The sequence below is a fragment of the Ambystoma mexicanum genome, chromosome 4q, assembly GCF_040938575.1.
Source record: "Ambystoma mexicanum isolate Mex_15411 chromosome 4q, UKY_AmexF1_1, whole genome shotgun sequence".
In the NCBI taxonomy this organism is placed as follows: Eukaryota; Metazoa; Chordata; class Amphibia; order Caudata; family Ambystomatidae; genus Ambystoma; species Ambystoma mexicanum.
Genome location: NC_090928.1, coordinates 1094657543 through 1094675813, shown reverse-complemented (window position 1 = coordinate 1094675813; position 18271 = coordinate 1094657543). Strand labels below are relative to the sequence as shown.

Below are 18271 nucleotides of genomic sequence, written 5' to 3'. Positions count from 1 at the left end.
ATGAGGTTATGAATACAGTGGGGTGGGTATGCTAGCATTCAGTGGGGCATAAATTCCACTTCACTATGGACATGTAGACCACTGATTACATAGCTGTTACAGAAAAATGGGTGGCCTTTAATTCCTCCATCAGCCAAGAGGGGTCCATGAGTGATCCAAGGGTGCAGGTGATGTGTGCCATTTGGCACCAAGCAACCCTTACCCTCATCGACCTGCACTGGCTCCTGCTGAAAGCCTGTATCATCTTCAAATCCTGCTGCATCATCTACAAGGCCGTCACCCTAAAGTCCCCAAACTACCTCAATGAAAAACCCAGCATCTCTGAAGGACTGTGATCCACCACAAGTAAGGACATGTGCAGACTTGAACTCTGCTAGTGCAGGAAAGAAAAATCGAGAACGCAGTCCTTTTCTCTCTATGCCCCAAGACTCTGGAACCTCCTCCCCACCAACATCTGACATCTCCTCCCTCACTTCTACAGTTCAGGAAGGAGCTCACAGTCCTCATCTTCAAGGAACGACTCCTCTTAAGACCTAGATCCATACACCGTCCATAGTCTCTTCGCCCTTTCTATGGTGGTCATTTTTTTTGTTTAACTTTTTTTCGCATAGATTTTGATTCCTGCCTCAGAAAGGGAGAAGGGACTACATGTAGTCCCTTCTGCCAGATCCCTGGTGGCCAGTTGTTTTGCTTTTTTTTCTCGAGTCAAGAAACTGTCACAATGCCATTTTTCAACTCGAGGAAAATTGCAATTAATACCTTGGTACGATGTGCCATGGTACTAATGGCAATATGACCCTCGCTCGTGCTTCTACCTATGGCCTCAGGGGAATTACCCAACCGGTAATGGCCCACAACATGGGTCATATTGCCTTATTAATGGGAGTCAGTGAAATAATTGTTTATTGTGGCCAATAATATGAGGTCACTCACCAAGCTAAAGATGCTCTGCGCAAGCTGCAAGTGTGTCACAAGTTGCCACTGCCCAAACTGAAGACCTCAGGGGCTTTCCTTGGAATTCTACTGTTGTCATGCTTTATAGATTATGAAGCTGTGCAATGCAATCACAGAGCCTGAAACACTACAGCAGAGCCCTAGATGGGGCATTTCTGACACTGTGTCTTTAGTTTGATGTACATGTTTGAGTTACACTTGACCGCCAAGGCCAGGGGGCCGTACCTCTACAGGTGTTGTCAGTCGGGAGCTGCAGGTGAAGGACCTACCTGCAAACTTGGAGGTAGGTCTGGATTGAAAGTTAGCATTGAGTATCTGCTGTATGGACACATGTTTCATGAACACATTTCATCTGCGTTTCTCGGGATAGTAGGCCAGCAGGTGACACTTTGCAAATGCAAATGGATGCGTTGCTGCATAATTTGCAGCATCAATTGTAGAAATTGAAGGAAGAAGCAGAAATGGCATCGATGAGGCAAAATTTCCCAACTAGCCTGGCAATTTCATGATTAAGATTGTCAGCATCTATTGTCAGTAAACCACTGACATCTGTTGAGAGCATTCTGAGCAGCGGCGCCATATACTACTGGGAGGAAATCTTTTGGGACATCCTCCTTAGTGACTCAAGTATCTTGAAAAAAGACAGGTCATCTAGTGAACACACATTGAACCACTAGCCACCCAGATGTTTGATTCCTGTCTACTGGACTCGTTACCCATGGGAAGGGATTGGAACAGCAAGTGGCCCATCTGACCAGCAACACTTTTGTGAGTTTCTGTTGAATCCCGTATCTTCTCCAGACAAGTGTGTATTCTGAGAAAGATCTTAGTACTGCAGTGCAACAGGTTAAACAATTGCTATTTATAAAAATGAATAGTCATTTCATTTCAGGAGACAATAGAATGATGTCTACCCATAGCCAACAAACCAGCTTGAATGATGATGATGACTAGTTACCCGGTTTATGATATCCAATAAATAGAGCAGGGTTGCTTTGTGTGTGTGTTACTAGGGGAAGCAAAATGTAAAACGTTACAAAGAAGAAAGGTCACATTTTTATTTCTATTTTTTTTTATTTGAAAGACATTAACATCACACTGACATCAAACGGAACAAACAATAAAACAGAGGGATACAAACATGTGTAGCAAAAACTCCCTAGAAACCAACAAACTAAAAAAAAACAATACCAAACAGCTAGAATGTTTCAAAAACCTATCATAATGATCAGAAAAATACAAAAAACCTCCAGATGTAATTTTTCACTGTTTACCCATTCCCTCATATTCTAGCAAAACCCATAAGGGGATGGTAAGTGAGTTGTGCTGTTATGGAGGAACAACATTTCTTTACGAGATTGTAGGACTCTGGGCAGCTGAACAAACTTACAAACTGCCCAAGAGGCCACTGCTTAGCTGGATGAACCTGACAAATAAACCTCTGATTAGACTGAAGAGGGAAGGCTCCTGATTGGACAACAAATTATCATGTGACACAGAAAGTCTGCTGACATTTTGACCCAAGATTCCTCCACACCAAAACCCATCAGATACAAATGGTAAAGGACAAATCTTGCATTAATGATTTGAAGGCCCGATTGGTCAGGTTTGTATAAATTAGTCAATGCTTACTTTGGAGTAGGGCAAGATGTGGATACTATGGTCCCCAGGATCCTTCTTCATGAACAATGCTGGAAAGGATAGTAAAAAATATCTGAAGGGTTGTATACGAATTGTTCGAAATACAATTGACCTTTGCACAATTGACCGAATTGTGAAGGTCATTTGTTACATATATGCCCCCCCGCAACCCCTATTTTATATATATATATATATATATATATATATATATATATATATATATATATATATATATATATATATATAAAGAGCCAATGGTTGAAGGTCCTGGTGTAGAGGGTGAATAGGTAAGCTGAACAAGCCATAGATTATTTGTACCCAACATTTTCCATCAGTGGCAAATGATAAACAGGCTTGCGAATAATGTGTGGAGCCATTGTAGTTTTCAAGCCCTGTAATTTAGGTAATGTGTCTCTGGATTTGTTCGCTGTAATTAACTACGTAGCAAAAATAAATAACTCCATAACATAATAGATTGGTAGCCATAATGCTCTATGATGTACACTTTCTAGGGTGCCAAGCTCTACAGAGCAATAAGCTGTATCCTTAATTTATGACAGCTACTCAGGGCCTTTATCGTTTCGAAGTGGACACCTTGATGCTCCGGAATTGCATACTGTGCTCTGGTGCTGAAAGATAAACATGTGCAGACTCCTAATGTTTCTAATGGTCCTAATGGTTTATGGCTGGCCAATGTATGTGAAAAGAGAGAAGAAACTACCCAGTGTCTACAATTTGATCCTGTTGAGTGTGCCAGTACTTCGCTGTGCCTGAGTGTGATCCAACAAGAGTGTGTGGTGTGGAAAGAATAATGAGTAACTTCAATGCCTACCCATATTTGATGCTGGCATGGTGTGACATTTCAGACCCACATTGCCTTGTCGTCCTAACTGCAATAGTTCCCTCTTGTGATGCCAGTACGTCAATAATTGCCAATCACTTTGTAAATATTGAGTGGGAAGTCATAAAGGCAGCCTAAACCACAGCATGAAGTTAGCCGGTCTGTTTTGGCTCCTGCCATCTATGTGTTGGGAAGGATGGATTTGCCTCCACATGGAGCAATGAGCACCATTACCGGTTCACCCAAGATGCTGTAGAGGCTCGTGTTCCTCATGCAGTTGGAAGACCAAGAGAAATTGGTTTGGAGGCAGCAATTTCTCAGCAGAGAGACGCATATAAAAGTATTGTCTGTATGTCTTTCGTGTAGCAGAGAACCTGATAGGTTCTAATGATGTTGGCTCTTGTGTCACAGTAAGGACATCATCAAATATCTTGTTAGTTTCTCTCATGCCGCAGGAAACGGCTTTAAAGTGTTCTTGTTTGGGGCTCTTGTGCATCAGGCAGTAACTGAAAATTCACAATGGCGATATACTCTGCCCAGTTAGAACTTTGTTTCCTCTACATCACTGTAGTTCCAAGATAGCAGGACTTGGGAACAGAACACTAAAACCACAACACCTAAAACATCTAATAACATTGCAGTCTTCAGCAGTGAGTCGCCAGAGATATTCATTTTTGCAACCAATTCTCTGTCTGCAACTTGAATCAGACAGCATATATCCAATCTCAGAGCTGATGTGTTTGAGGCACTCGGGCACCTTGAGTAGTCTTCTTCAATGTAGGGCATGTTTGTCTTAATGAATTCCAACTGTTTAACACTGGACAATACAATCTGCAAACCCTGACTCCCTCCAGTGTAACACTCTCTAAGCCTAGTAAGTCTGAGTCTATTCTAGCACATGCTGCTGGCATGATAGACAGCCAACTAAACCACTATTGTAGTGGACCGAAGCAGATCACCATTCCTACACCTCTGGGGTTCATAGGTAGCTAAGCATTCATGATTGTGACGCTGCACATCCATTGCACCTTCTTGTAGACCCAGCCACATTGAGAATCCTCATCTCAGAGAGAGGTGTGCTGTGCCCCATCATCTCTACATGTCATCAATAGAGTACACATCGCATGGCTCAGCTGCTTTAAGTAGCAGGAGAAATCTCCTTCCTGATGATGAAAAAGAGAATTTTCTTGACATCTCATCTGGTATAGCCAGCACAGGGGTTGTATACTATCCACCAGTGGGAAATTAGGATGGCCCAGAGCTTGACATATGATGACACGGCCACAATTGTCTCCTGAGTAACATAGGCTATAGGTGATTTGAGGATTGACTGCTGACTGGCGGGCCTCAGTCCTGAATTCATTCCAGCCCTGTTCATGTTGCCACATAATATTACAGCCATATATATAGAAAAATGCCACTGAAAACAGCTACCCGCCTACACACGTACTAGGTGTGTCTAGTTGCAACAAGTGCTATCAATCATGTCAGTCAATAGATCAGGACAGGAAAAATAGAGATGAACATATTTTAATTTGAAAATATAAAAACACTCAAAATATTTCTATAAAACAAATAACAATGCATTTTGTTTACACAAAACATCACATAAAAAGCATTTTGTGAAAGTCGATATTTTCAAAAAAACAAAAACAAACACAGTCGCCATGTTTGGACAATGTTGTGAGGTTAGTAAAGGTGTGAGGTAAACATATTGTTATTTCGTAAATCCTCAATTTGTCATTGACTTGTCCTTGACTTGTCCTTGACTCACATAATATTACAATGCAGAGAAGCTGTATGCAAGTGGTGGCAGCTTTCCTATAGCACACAGTGTTCATGCACAGATTGTAGGAGGTATGAGGCTGTAAATATGTGTCCTGTATTTATTAATGCTCCACTCTGTATTTTTGTCAATATACTACTACACTCGCCTGGCCACAGAGGTGATGGCTTTGAAGATGTGACTGCCACAAAAGGTATTTTGCAGTTGTAGATCTTCCAGGCTGTGTTCGAAAGACAGTGAACCTTGTGGAGGAGTAGCTTTGTCTACCCCTCCCATTTCTGTGGCATTGTCCTCCTCCTCCTTTGTGATTTTTTAGAATCATGTATTGCAGCCGGATTTGCCTTGGTCACAGTATTTATCTTGCTCACCATCATCACCATCACCATCATCATCATCATCATCATCATCATCATCATCATCATCATCATCATCATTTGTTTCAGACTTACAAGTGGATTTGGGTGGCGGTGGAGACCTGGTACCTCCAATATCCTACTCTACGCTGTGTGTTATTCATCTAAGCTCACCAGTAGATACAATCTGCACCTCCCCCTTCTGCCCCAATGTCACTGGACTGAACCTCTCCTAGCTGCTGTCCTTAATCATGTATTATCTTGCAAGTCCGAGTGTTGCGGGACAGAGGTGCTGTGGAACACAAAATCAACACATACAATTAGTTTTCACACAGCAGTGGGCATAAACATATGATCATGAAGCTACATGTGTTAGGGAGAATTCTCTTCTAAGGCTAAATTCCCTTAACTATAGAGTCCCTCAGCAGCTTTGCTGGATTTGAAGGGTTTGTTTTTTTACTCCTGCTAAGAGTGAGACTCTTTTTCCCACTCTTAGACAGATTGCTGATGTGTGTTTTAGGCTATTTTTGTGCTTATGGTCTATGGGGTTTTCTCACCCTCATTGGAATCATCTTTGTTACATGTGTGTTACACAGCACCCTCAGTGCAGTAACACAGGGGTGTCACAGTGACCCCCGAACATAGACTCAATACCCTGGGAATGACTACTGTCTCCCAGGGCATGTAAAGTCCCAATTGGCTTTACTAGCCATAGTTATGAACAAAACCAGTACAACCCATCGTACTATGGAAGTACTGGCAAGGGTTAATAGTTTTTTCCTGGTGTTAATTTTCGAAAGGTACCGTACATTCCCTCTCTCCAACGTTTCTGGCTGGTGGCAGTGGTAACTACCGTAAATATTCGACCGCAAATATTTCCCTATGGGATTTTCCCATTGTTCGAGGCTACCACTTTTACTGACAGCCTCTAACATACTGCTGGTTTATTTTAATATTAACTTTACTCTGGTAGGTTTTTATTGCCAGATCTTTGATAGTATTTCTTTCTTGTGTCTTTCTCTGAAATCCTAACCCAGGTCGTGGATCCTTTGTTCGTCCTTTTGGTGGGCTTCTGCAAAGAAACCCTCTTCTCAGCACCACTGAGTCTGGGGTAGACAGGATGTGTGGGAGGGGGAATAGGCACCCTGGACAGGGTTAGCTAGGCAACCCAAGTCGCACTGTGCCCTGAAAGGCTGGGGGGTTATCCCGCCAGGATAGCCACCCCACTGTGTGAGTGACAGCTAGGCTGTATGAATGGGGGGTTTTCTGCATAAAACGCAGGGCTTTGAGGACTGAAGGACAAGACGTCGCCACTGGAACTAAGCAACCCAAAGAGTAGAGAAGCTGAAGACATCTGTAATGAATGAACCACAAGTGAGGCCCTGTTGCAGATCCTCACCACTTTTCTCCAATGATTCGAGAAGATCTTCAACTGCAAGAGTCTTCTTCCCTTGAGCTGGTGGGGCCAACCAGTTCGCCAATCACCTTCCAGGACCTGCCTTGGTCGAATCACCAGTGCCAAACACTCGGAGACCGGATAGCCAGACACCCGTCCACCACGACCGCGATTTAAAGGAGCGTAACTTGTATTCCATTTTGGCAGCGCCGTGGCTGGTTTCATCCCTGGGCAGTGCAGTAACTCGAACCTTCCTCCACGACGAGAGCCTCTCTTCCTCTGCTGGATCTCGCAAACTGCAGGAACTGCCAGGAACTACCACCACTGCAGCAGCCTCTTCCACTTTTAAGGTACATTGTTCCTCCAGGCCTCCAATTTCGCTGGGTACTGCTAGAGGTGTTTTAAATCCTTTACTTACCTCCTGGGTTGGCCGCCCCTATCATCTAACATTATCTTTTTACCTTCTGCACCTGCCTTTTTAATCGTTAAACAAAGACTTGACTGCAACTACTAGAACCGTTTGATCCTGGGCACTTGCCCTCTACCATTGACTCTGGCACAGGCCTATTGACTGTGGCTAAATCTGTTACAACTCCCTTCTCTAGATTGCTTTTCCTCAAGAAAGGTTTTGGTGCACCTAAACACTTATAACCACCCTTCCTTCCCTTTTTACATATTGCTGAAGTGACATTTTGCTCAGTTTTCACCTAAGTATTGCTTATGCTAAAGTACTGCCTTGCCTAACTTGTTCACAATCCAGTTGGGAAGTGTTGCTGGTGTGTTTAGGAGTATAACCCTGTATGACTTGTCCTTTCCCTCCTTCTGAAGAAATTATTAGAGTGCCATTTCTGCATGGTTTTACACTGTGCCATTTTGCTCAGTTTTCACTCTTGCTCAAACTTGTCTACAATTTAAATAGGGAGTTGTGTATACTTTTCTTGACTGTTTTAACTTGCTTTGGTGATAGTGATTTGTGTGCTGATTTAAGAGTGTGTAAAATAAATATATATATTCTTTTTGATACAAAGCTTTGGTCCGTGTTTCCTTGGTTCATAGTATTGTAGTCCTATTGTGTAAACCCTGAATACTGCTCATCTCCCTCTAGAGATAAGTCTGACTGCTCAGGCACAACTACCAACTAAATCTTTGTGGTACAGACTGATACCAAAGGGGATTTATTGTATATACCTGTAGTCCTAATCTTCTGTAGTGCTCCCTGAGGGAACTGCATAGGATTCTGCCTAACAACATGCCCTCATTCCCCAGTGCATGTTTAGATGCACTGTACATGTTGGCACTCAAGAGAATTACTTATCTTCCCTAGCTGGCCACAAAATGATAGCACCTGTGGCCAGCAAATGTGATCAACTAATGTGTGGATCTGTTTTTCTCCTTCTCTCCTAAATTGTCACAAAGAGATGGCACAATCTGTTGCAGCTGATGAAGTGTATCCTTTGGCATGGTATGCGTCCTAGCCACTGACTCACTAGTGAGAAATGTCACATGTGCAAATGTCCCACAAGATGGTCACTTGGATGATCTCCTCCTCAGAAGCAGTTATAAAATATTGCAAACTCTGCTATAGTCATAGAATGGTAACCTCCTTCCTACCTCCAGCAAAGTCTTGTTTTTTCAGAAGAATAACCCAAAAACTGCAATTTATAACCCTAACTCAACATAACCCAATTTCAGTTTTGTACTTCTACACAAATTAAATGGTATTTGCATTACATCTCTCTCCTCCAACTAAATCCTATGTCAGTCATGTTCATGTTCAACCTCCTGGCTCTGACCCTGTCTACAAGACTATCCTTCAATGTCAAATGTGTGTGCCTTATGTATCCTTAAGGCAGAACTCGTCCAAGATAAGTATGAGAAATGTCAGTTTATTAGAATCAACAAACATTAAGGTAGTTTGGTGTTTACCCAAATAGTGTTGCCTGGGCTCGAAGACCTCAACAAGGCATCTTACTCCGACTTGTGATTTTAGAACCTTCTAAATTAAGCCAACATGATGTGGGCCTCATTGCTCAGCCGCATCCTCTGGCAGCCTCTCTGATTCTCTTGTCTATCATCCTGAACTGTCTGGACCCTCTTGTACTAGTAGTGGCAGGCTTGCTCAAGCCAAGGATGTCTCCTTCTGAGCTGACTGCTGGTAATCACTTGTACTCATTTCAAAGAATGACTCCCACTGAATTAAGTTAAGTTACATTTCCCATCAGAAAATCACAATGAGTAAACTGAATTGAACTAGGTGCAATATACATATTCTTAGAGATGTTTCATTACACGATTCCAAAGACAATAATTTTCATCTATAGGGAGAAGCTCTGTCACATTGCTAATAATCCACTACACGCTTTAATGGATAGCCCAACACAGTGCCACGGGTGTATTCCCCTTAGTTTTATTGAAGAACTTTAACTGTGTTTCACAATGCTGGATTTGTTCACTAATAATTGAACGTGAGTATTACAAAGACTCAGTAAAGAATTTAGACAATTCATCACCACTTACCTGCATTTGAGTCCATTCAGGCACAATAGTTTGTGATTACCTGACCTTAATGTACTTCACAATGCAATTTTGGATATGTGATGGGGGTGGGGAGGTGTAACACATCACTTGAAACATAGCCTTTAACTATCAAGGTATGCAAATGGGGCAGGGTGACCATCAGTCTCTTATTGAAGAGCATCTCATACACACATTTTTTGATCGATTGGAGATTTTAAGTTGCTTACAATGAGCTGGATGACCCCAAGCTAAAGCATGTTTTTGATGTGAACGTATGTCTCCCGGAAGATGCCTGATGGTCCAAATGCAAATTAAATATATAATCTTCGCTTAATAGCCGTGAGGCTATGATCACCCTGGTTAAGAGATAGCTGTATTTCAACGTGCACTTTAGGTCCCTAAACTGCTACCAAATGAGCAGAATAGAAATCAATGACTGTGTTCCCCGTGTTTCTTAGTGCACCTCTTTCAAGTACCTCCACCCTAGCCAAGACCAATGATAAACGACGGGTCAATGGTGCATCTCTTGTATGAGTGGTTCTCCTCCCACTGGAGTGGTCATGTTCAGCCTTACTATTAGTACATAAAGTTGACTTGAGCTACCCTAGTGGGTTTCCTCTGCAGTAGTTTCAGAGAAACTGGAGTATCATAAGATTGGGAAATTATGAAAATATCTCATGAAAACAAATGGTGAATCATTTACCAGCAACATGGGAGAACAGATAGTCCCCAAAATGCATCATAATACCATGTGTGTAGAGAAGTATGCCCACGGAGTGATTTGTGGCTGGAATTGGAATGCCCAGCAGGTGCATCCATTTCATTATTTGTACCAAACTGCACCATTTCGAAAAGAGAAACAACAATATGTAAATCTGTATTAGTCCTGCCCCCAATGGGATATATCCAGTCATAGACCACATCGCCCTGCACAGAAAGAAAAACAAATTAGATAAAGTGATGATCATTGATTTCTATTAATTCAAAGATTCCCATACATTAGTTTTTGTTTTTTTCACATTTTGGTGACTCTTTCGCCACCTATGTGTCAGAACAATCACTACAGGAAACAGAGACGAAAGAACGATGGCTCAGAAGCAGAATATGTTAGTTGTCTTGGCAATGGCTAGCACTTGGAGCATGGATTAGCCAAACAACGATTTACTAATTTCAGTTCAGCTCCGCCACATAGGTCAATCAGGGTTTGTTTGACAACATTAAAGTAAATCGTGATTCCTGATGTATGTGTTTGGCCTTTCACGAATGGGTGGCACGTCATTTGTTTTCTCTGCTCTCAGGCAGAGAACCTGCCTGACTGTGCAGGTTTTGCAGTAGCACTTTGCCTTGATATGATCGCGTTGTTCTGTGGCTCGGGTGTGATCAGAACCCTATTTTCAGGCTTGCTCCACCTTGTCTTTGCCTTGCTTGTTCTTTGTCCTCCTCCAGCAATTTCATCATCGTTTTGTGTGAAACAGGACATCGATGCTGAAGGTGGCTTCTCGCCACCTGCCCTATACCCATCACTCATGGTGGGTTTATGTCGCATTGTCTTCACATCCCTTTGTGGTTTTGATGTTGTGGCAGGCCCTCCTGGCAAAACAGCTTGATAGGTCTTGTCGGGGCAGGATGGTGGCTCTCGGCCATTCGGAGAACTAGAAGGGGTTGACTGTGTTCACAGGCGTTTAAGCTCAGCAGTTCATTCTATTTTGTGAGACCCTGCCAAAATAGCTCAGATGCGCTGTTGCAGCCGGGTCACTGAAGGTAAGGGGGTGTTGGGCTTTTTAGCTTTGAAGGGAAACATGTGCTTTTACAACGCTCACATTTGTTACTGTCGGATTAATGATTTCTGTATAGGGAAGACTGGCCGAAGATGTGTGGGGGCACCTTCCAACATGATGGTTGAGAGCCCCTCTTGCTTATAGCGAAAACAGTCTGAGGCACCAGCGGGGTGCATACATTATAATGGAGACACAGATAAGGTTAATAGCCGCCAATTATAACAAGACACCTGGCAACAGAGAACAGCGACACTAAATGCTCACTGAAAAGCTATACATCCTTATTTGTCAGCAAGGGGCTGATGTAGAAGAACCAGTGTTAAATGACAATGAGGTGATAACACTTCTGTATACACCAAGAGAAGTGATGGCTGGCAGGGCTCCAGCAAACACGCTTTAACCTGAAAAGAGCTGGCAGCTCCAGCTTCCCTGTTCAAGTGGCCCAAGCCTGGAATGCTCTCCCACTCAATCTACGCACTGACCAAACTTTCCACAGTTTTAGGTCTTAGGTCTAACACCCAAAACCCAAAAATGGCTCCTCACGATTGACAACACCTTCTCGACTGCTCAGAGTACCTAAACACTGCAATTCTTCACTCTACTAATCTGCACTTACTACTTCTCACCTGCTAATTCTGAACTTGTTGTAAACTATCATGTGTTTGTGTATGCCTGCTGTCTGTATATACTGTATTCACCATTTGCCTTTGGAACCTTTCACCCTGTTGTAAACTATCATGTGTCTGTGTATGCCTGCTGTCTGTATATACTGTATTCACCATTTGCCTTTGGAACCTTTCACCCTGTTGTAAACTATCATGTGTCTGTGTATGCCTGCTGTCTGTATATACTGTATTCACCATTTGCCTTTGGAACCTTTCACCCTCTTGTAAACTATCATGGGTCTGTGTATGCCTGCTGTCTGTATATACTGTATTCACCATTTGCCTTTGGAACCTTTCACCCTGTTTTAAACTATCATGGGTCTGTGTATGCCTGCTGTCTGTATATACTGTATTCACCATTTGCCTTTGGAACCTTTCACCCTGTTGTAAACTATCATGGGTCTGTGTATGCCTGCAGTCTGTATATATACTGTATTCATCACTTGCTTTTTGAACATGATGTATGTATGTATCCACGTGCTGAATGCAGGAACTATGATTTATTCATGTATCTATCATGTTATCAAGCTGTCTTGTAAATGCGGCCAGATTTCTGAGGGTGTGGTGAGCTTTATAAATAATAAACAAACAGACAAACAAACAAAGTCCACACTTAAAGCTCCAGCACAAAATATAGAAAGGACTATATTGCTGTGTTATGAGACTGCTGACTGGAAGCATGGGGGGAGTTCCACAGGTCCTCCCTGAGGCTTGAGGTGCCTTTCAATTGAAAACTGTGAAAGACCCTGACTCTGTCCCTGTATAGGAACTACCTTGGATTGTACTGTCGGGATAAAGGTTTTGGTGCACTAATACAAGTTGTGCCATAGCTATTTGGGGTCAGTGGTAGGTGGTATCTGGTGCTTGGTCAAGTTGTGCCAGTTAGTGCTCTTCTAATTCAGCTTTTCTGGGTTAATTTTACCAGCGATCCATTGGTGATTAATAAAGCGATCACCGTGCTCTTATGTGGGCTTGTGTCTGTTTATGTGAGACCAACTGATGTAGTCATGGACTATTAAGCCCAGTACCAAAAGAAAAGTGCCTGTTTAGACGTTTCTTCCAAGAGCAACTGCCATGAATTATGATAGTAACACCAGAGTTTCATTCGAGGCTATTGCGGTATTGGGTTTTGTACAAACTAAGGAGAACATGATGTGCAATTTACAGCGATTGTCGATCTGACCTTATGATATTTGCAGACAGGACCAAATTAATTGTGTCATCTACCAATGGGTCACATTGGGAAAAGAATGGCAATATAATGCATTACTTTCTTTACATGATTAATTTAGCTGATAGGTCTTATTATTCCCATGCTTTCAGTTAGGTATTTCTGCTGTGCCGGGAGAGACTGGATGAACAACTTTACTTCATTGCCTGTCGATCAGTGCGTGGGCAAAATAATTTGGGGCATGAGCCTTATTGGTTCATGTTGGGCCCTTGCTGTGCATCAGAGGATGCTGTAACTTGATTGTTGATATGCCTGGAAAGGGAGAGGGTGGATTTCAGGCAAAGTGCATTATTCTATCTTGCACTGGCTTGGTCTAATTGTGAAATAGTTGGGCTGAAATTCATTGCCTTGTTTCAATAGAATTGCAGGAGAAGGCGGAAAAAAAATGATTCACTTTGTCCAATTGGGCACCGTTAGCGGGTAAATGAAATGACTTTGTTTTAATGGGTCACAAGTTGATGATTGTATTGTGTGATCTTCCATGCACTATGTAAGTTATCCAACTAGATGTGTTAGTGTTGCCTTTGTCCTAATTCTGGAACAGGACGAGATTGATTTGTGTGATAAGCAGTTCGGCTTCAGGTATCTTGGTGGAAGAAAATTCAGAAATGTATTAATTTTAGGTACGTTCGCAGGCGCTATTTTGTGAGAGCTGGTGAAAACACCTTTGTAGCATCTTATATACAAGCATTGCAGAGGGTGAGGTATGGAATACAGAATGTGTAGGGAGAATGTGGAATCTGGAAAGTTGAGGTTGAGAGTTATGTTATGAGCATTTGGAAGGTGGAAGTGTAGCAGGCCCGTGGGGCATGAATAGATCTGGAGATATATGTAATAAAATATATTACATCTAAAATCAATGTATCGGAGAATCTTTCAACCTTAACTCAGTAATAAGAGGTCATTTCATAGTTTTGTTGTCAAGTTTTAGTGCCTAAGTGAACGGTTGGGATTGAGATAACATCTGCATTGTCTTTGACATGAAAGAAAAAGTTGCAGACATTTCCAAAGCCAATATCAATAGACATAGTAAAAAGACTTCATACACAGCCATCAACTGATTTTCTTTTTCTGTTTCTTACTATTTGTATGTATCTTCAAACACTAACTTCCATACATCTCTGAAACATGTTGTAATGACTGAGTTTCCACGTATTTACTGCAATCATGCCTATGAAGCTGCAATAGGCAACTGCAAACACCAAAACTATTAGCTTTGGCAAGGCTTGTTTTTTTGTTTGTTTCTGTATCAAGTCTAGCAAAGATAGAGATGGTATCTCCGGACATGAGTTACTTGCTCACTGTGTCTAACAAATAAAGCTACTTCTTCTGCTCCCAACAAGGCCCAGTATGTGTGGGTTTTCAAGTGCTGCAGGGGGGTTAGAGAGGTGAACTGCCAGCTCGGGCTGGACTGCTCCTATGGTAGTAGCCTTAAGAAGGACTTTCATCTGGATGATTAACATCTGTACTGACACATAGATTCTAAAATCATGGTATGGAAAATGTTCAGTAGCATTCCCAGGAAATTCCATTAATTCAAAGATTTCCATCCATCATCTTTCACTTTGTGAATAGTTTCTTACTTAATCAATAATGTGAATTTTTACCTAAAACCTGTCACATTCATGTTGCTTCTATAAGGAACTTCAATGCAAGTTACTCCATATCAGATGTCCAGTTTTGGGTGTATGTCATCCTGTTTTGTGATTCAAATTTAACTTTCTCTAATGTTTCCCCATGTGTATGTTGTATTTGTCATCTTGTGAATACTGTTTTCAAGTGTAAGTTAAGCCAAGACGCCTGAGTACTTACACTAAGAACAGCCCAGTCTTTCTGGATCTGCACCTTTGTCATCACTGCTATCGGTGTATACTTCAAGTAGACATAGGAGAAACTCCTCCCCCCTTCTCCCACTCTGCTAGCATTGAACCTGATTCTCATACCCTTAACCCTCCTCCTCCTCCGCTCTCCCTCCTCCTCCCCTTCCCTTGAGTAAATTCTTCCATATACTGTACTTCTGTTTTGTTTCACGTTTGTAAATAAGCTTCTTTAAATTTTGTATCTTGTTGTTACTCTGTAAAGCGCTTTGGCGTAAAGCACTATATAAATTCAATAAACATAAACATAAACATAAACATAGGAGTATCATACACCTCATATAACATTAGCCAAAAACACGATTCTTGGTGAAACAGCTGAAACTAATGGGAGGCAAATGGTAGAATTGAACCTAATATAGATAGTTCCACAGAGAGGCAGTCAATTGATAGACCAAGATTCAAGCAATGTTATTGAGATATATAGAAAAGCTTTTTATTCTTATTCCTTCTCATAGGTATACTATCATTAACCTCTCACCCTATGCTTTCAGTCAACCTCCTCCTCTATAGACTATTTCTTCATTATAGGCCAAGGGGCCCTCAGAGTGAGGCTCATGAGAGCTCATTCAATAAGTGTTTGATATTTCAAACAAAAATAGGTCTTTGCCCTGACAAGCTGGGCATTATTGCAAGACAGTTTTTCCAGATGCACAGAATAATTAACACAACTGCCCTTTTTTTCAATCATTATAAATGAATATATTAAAATACAAATGACTGTCACTCTTTTGCAGGCATCGCCCATTGACAATCGAAGAATGAGTGTACCTCATCTGGTAAGAGTTTCAGCCATACCTCACATTTTTCAGCTTTTCTATATGCTATGCTATTTGTTGCATTGCTGAATGCCTTGGTGGATTTGCGTAGCACACCTCTGACTTTCACATGGCTTTCTGGTGCTGACAATATCCTTGTGTGATCTTGATCTCCTTAATTGTAGTGGCTAGGCATGATGTCAGAATGAGGATGGGGAGGGGGCGGTCCTTGCAGGCAGTCTGAAACATTGCTGTCCCTTATTTTCTTCCAGTATGCCTTGTGAGAGGGTGGAGACCTACTGCCCCCCCCATTATCTTGTAGTCCAGATGTGACGAGGTGAAATATGGGGGGTGTGTGTGTGTGTGTGTGTGTGTGTGTGTGTGTGTGTGTGTGTGTGTTAAAGCCTGGTTGTCTCAGACATGTTATCATAGGTGTGGAAGCAAGACATAGAATGTTGTAGCAAGACAACCCTCAACATAGGAGTTGCATCCCCCCAATTAAGGTGCTGCACACCACATCTGTTATTTTGATTTTGTTCAAGTTAGCCCTGTCTATGACTCATATAGAGACACATATATCCCTCCCCCTGTGCCACGAATAAGCCAACAACTAGGCCGGGGTACAAAAAGAATATTTATATATTAAATAAGAGGTTCCTTAAATATTTGCACTTAATGATTACGCATGCTTCCTTCTCTGGAGCACAAAGCAAAGCTTCAATACAAACTAATTTTTTTCTGATTTTACTTTTGTCTCATTTACATGGAACACAGGCAAAATAAACAGTTCAAACCTCTTGTCCCACAACCCCCTATATGTCAAAATTAACAAATACCTTAGAACATTACTGGATCATGAGCAGTAGCATTCCTTAATGAAGCTTAGATTGAAAACAACTGCACATTTATTTTCTGTGTTCAAAAGCAGATTTGCAGATGCAGTGCTTTGTATATTTAGTTTCCCTACACTTGAAATGCTAGTAGTTTTGAACTCACAACAGACTTTTGACACTATTTTGGATTGATAGAACCTTTCTTCCTTCTTCATCCCAAAGCATTACACAATCTCTATTGAATCAGGGTCGTGTACTCACTCTCAGGAGAGAGAGTGCATTTTTCAATTGGAAATTAAAATTGGTTTCCCTTACCCAGCACCAAAAACCCCAACTTCAGTTACATTCAGCACCCCTCTGCTTAAAGGCCAGATCTAAAGAATGGTGGCATTTAGAAATTGTGTTTTTGGGCAAGGACACCCCTTTCCTTTTGGGAGTTCTGTGGTTGACAAGACAAATATGTGTACCCAGAAGTTTCTAAGTGCGGACCCGGGGACTGAATCTGTGTTGCATCGTATCATCTTGCTTCCAAGGTGAGCATGTTGCTGCTGAGCTATCCTCCCAGGACATGTACCCACTTACATTAAAGACTATAGTTTTTAAAGTACACTAGGAGTTAATTTTGCATGTCACAAAATCATCCTGTGGTATTTGCCTATAGGGGAATTAATTGAATTATTAGTTATCAAATATACTAAGGAACTACTTTCATACCCATTTATATAGGAGACAGTATTCAATTAAACAAATCCACACACACTTGGTTCAGTAGATCAATCTACTTACATTGGATTTCTCTGGGTATGACGCGCAGGAATGTCAGCAGCATTTCAAGACCCTCTCTTGTGGAAGCACAGAAATCTGGTCAGGTACTTCAGTCAGAGGATAGCCACCAGTATTCATTCTTCTATTTGGCTCTCCTTAGTCATAATGCTTCGCTTCGTCAGCTTTTAGGCTTTCCCAATGTATGTCTCCCAGATCAAAATAATCCTGCAGCAATCTTCAATAATTCCAACCCAAGTAGTATCAGGCAGACTTCTGAGGATTCACCGAGATGGTTTTTAGGCAAGTCTGTCCTTCCCAATAGTGTGAGGGCTTATTATTATTAAAATCAGAAGGTGTATTGGTTCTGTCTTTTCATTGGAGATGTATGCCCTTCTCCACCCATAAGGCCCAACCCCTCTCCAAGCATAGGCCCTTCAGAGTCATGAAGTTGAATTGATGGGAAGGATGCACCCACCCACCAGAGTCTTCATTTGACATTTTGTTTACACATGCCGTTTTGTACTGAAAAAGTCCTACATGAGAAAACATGTGTTTTAGAAATAAGTATAGCAACATATATAGTTTTGTGTTCCTCTACTCATGCCAGAATTTTCAAGATTGTTCCTGTTACAGAAGTAGGTTGCAGGTGCAAATGGCAATTTTCCACACTTTACAAAAATATTATAAAAGATACCAACCTGTCATTTCCGATGCTGATATCTAATTTAATAAACCACCAGCTAACCAGAGTTCTACTAAATAACATTTTCTGAGTAGCTAGAAATGCATTTTAGGATGTAACAGGGTTTCCCAAAAGTTTTTTTTGATACAATTGTAATCATCATCACAGCCTCACAGTTCAAAGGTTAATAGGGA

General features: G+C 41.6%; 1 protein-coding gene across 2 annotated transcripts in view; it reads left to right on the top strand.

Annotated features, from left to right (window-relative positions):
- The window catches only part of LOC138468205 (calpain-13-like), a 606636-nt gene that overhangs the window by 119394 nt on the left and 468971 nt on the right, over positions 1-18271 (top strand). For both annotated transcript variants that reach the window (XM_069608666.1, XM_069608665.1), the window contains exon 7: positions 15777-15818. In XM_069608666.1, coding sequence (XP_069464767.1) covers positions 15777-15818 — 42 coding nt within the window. The remainder of the gene's footprint in view (positions 1-15776; positions 15819-18271) is intronic.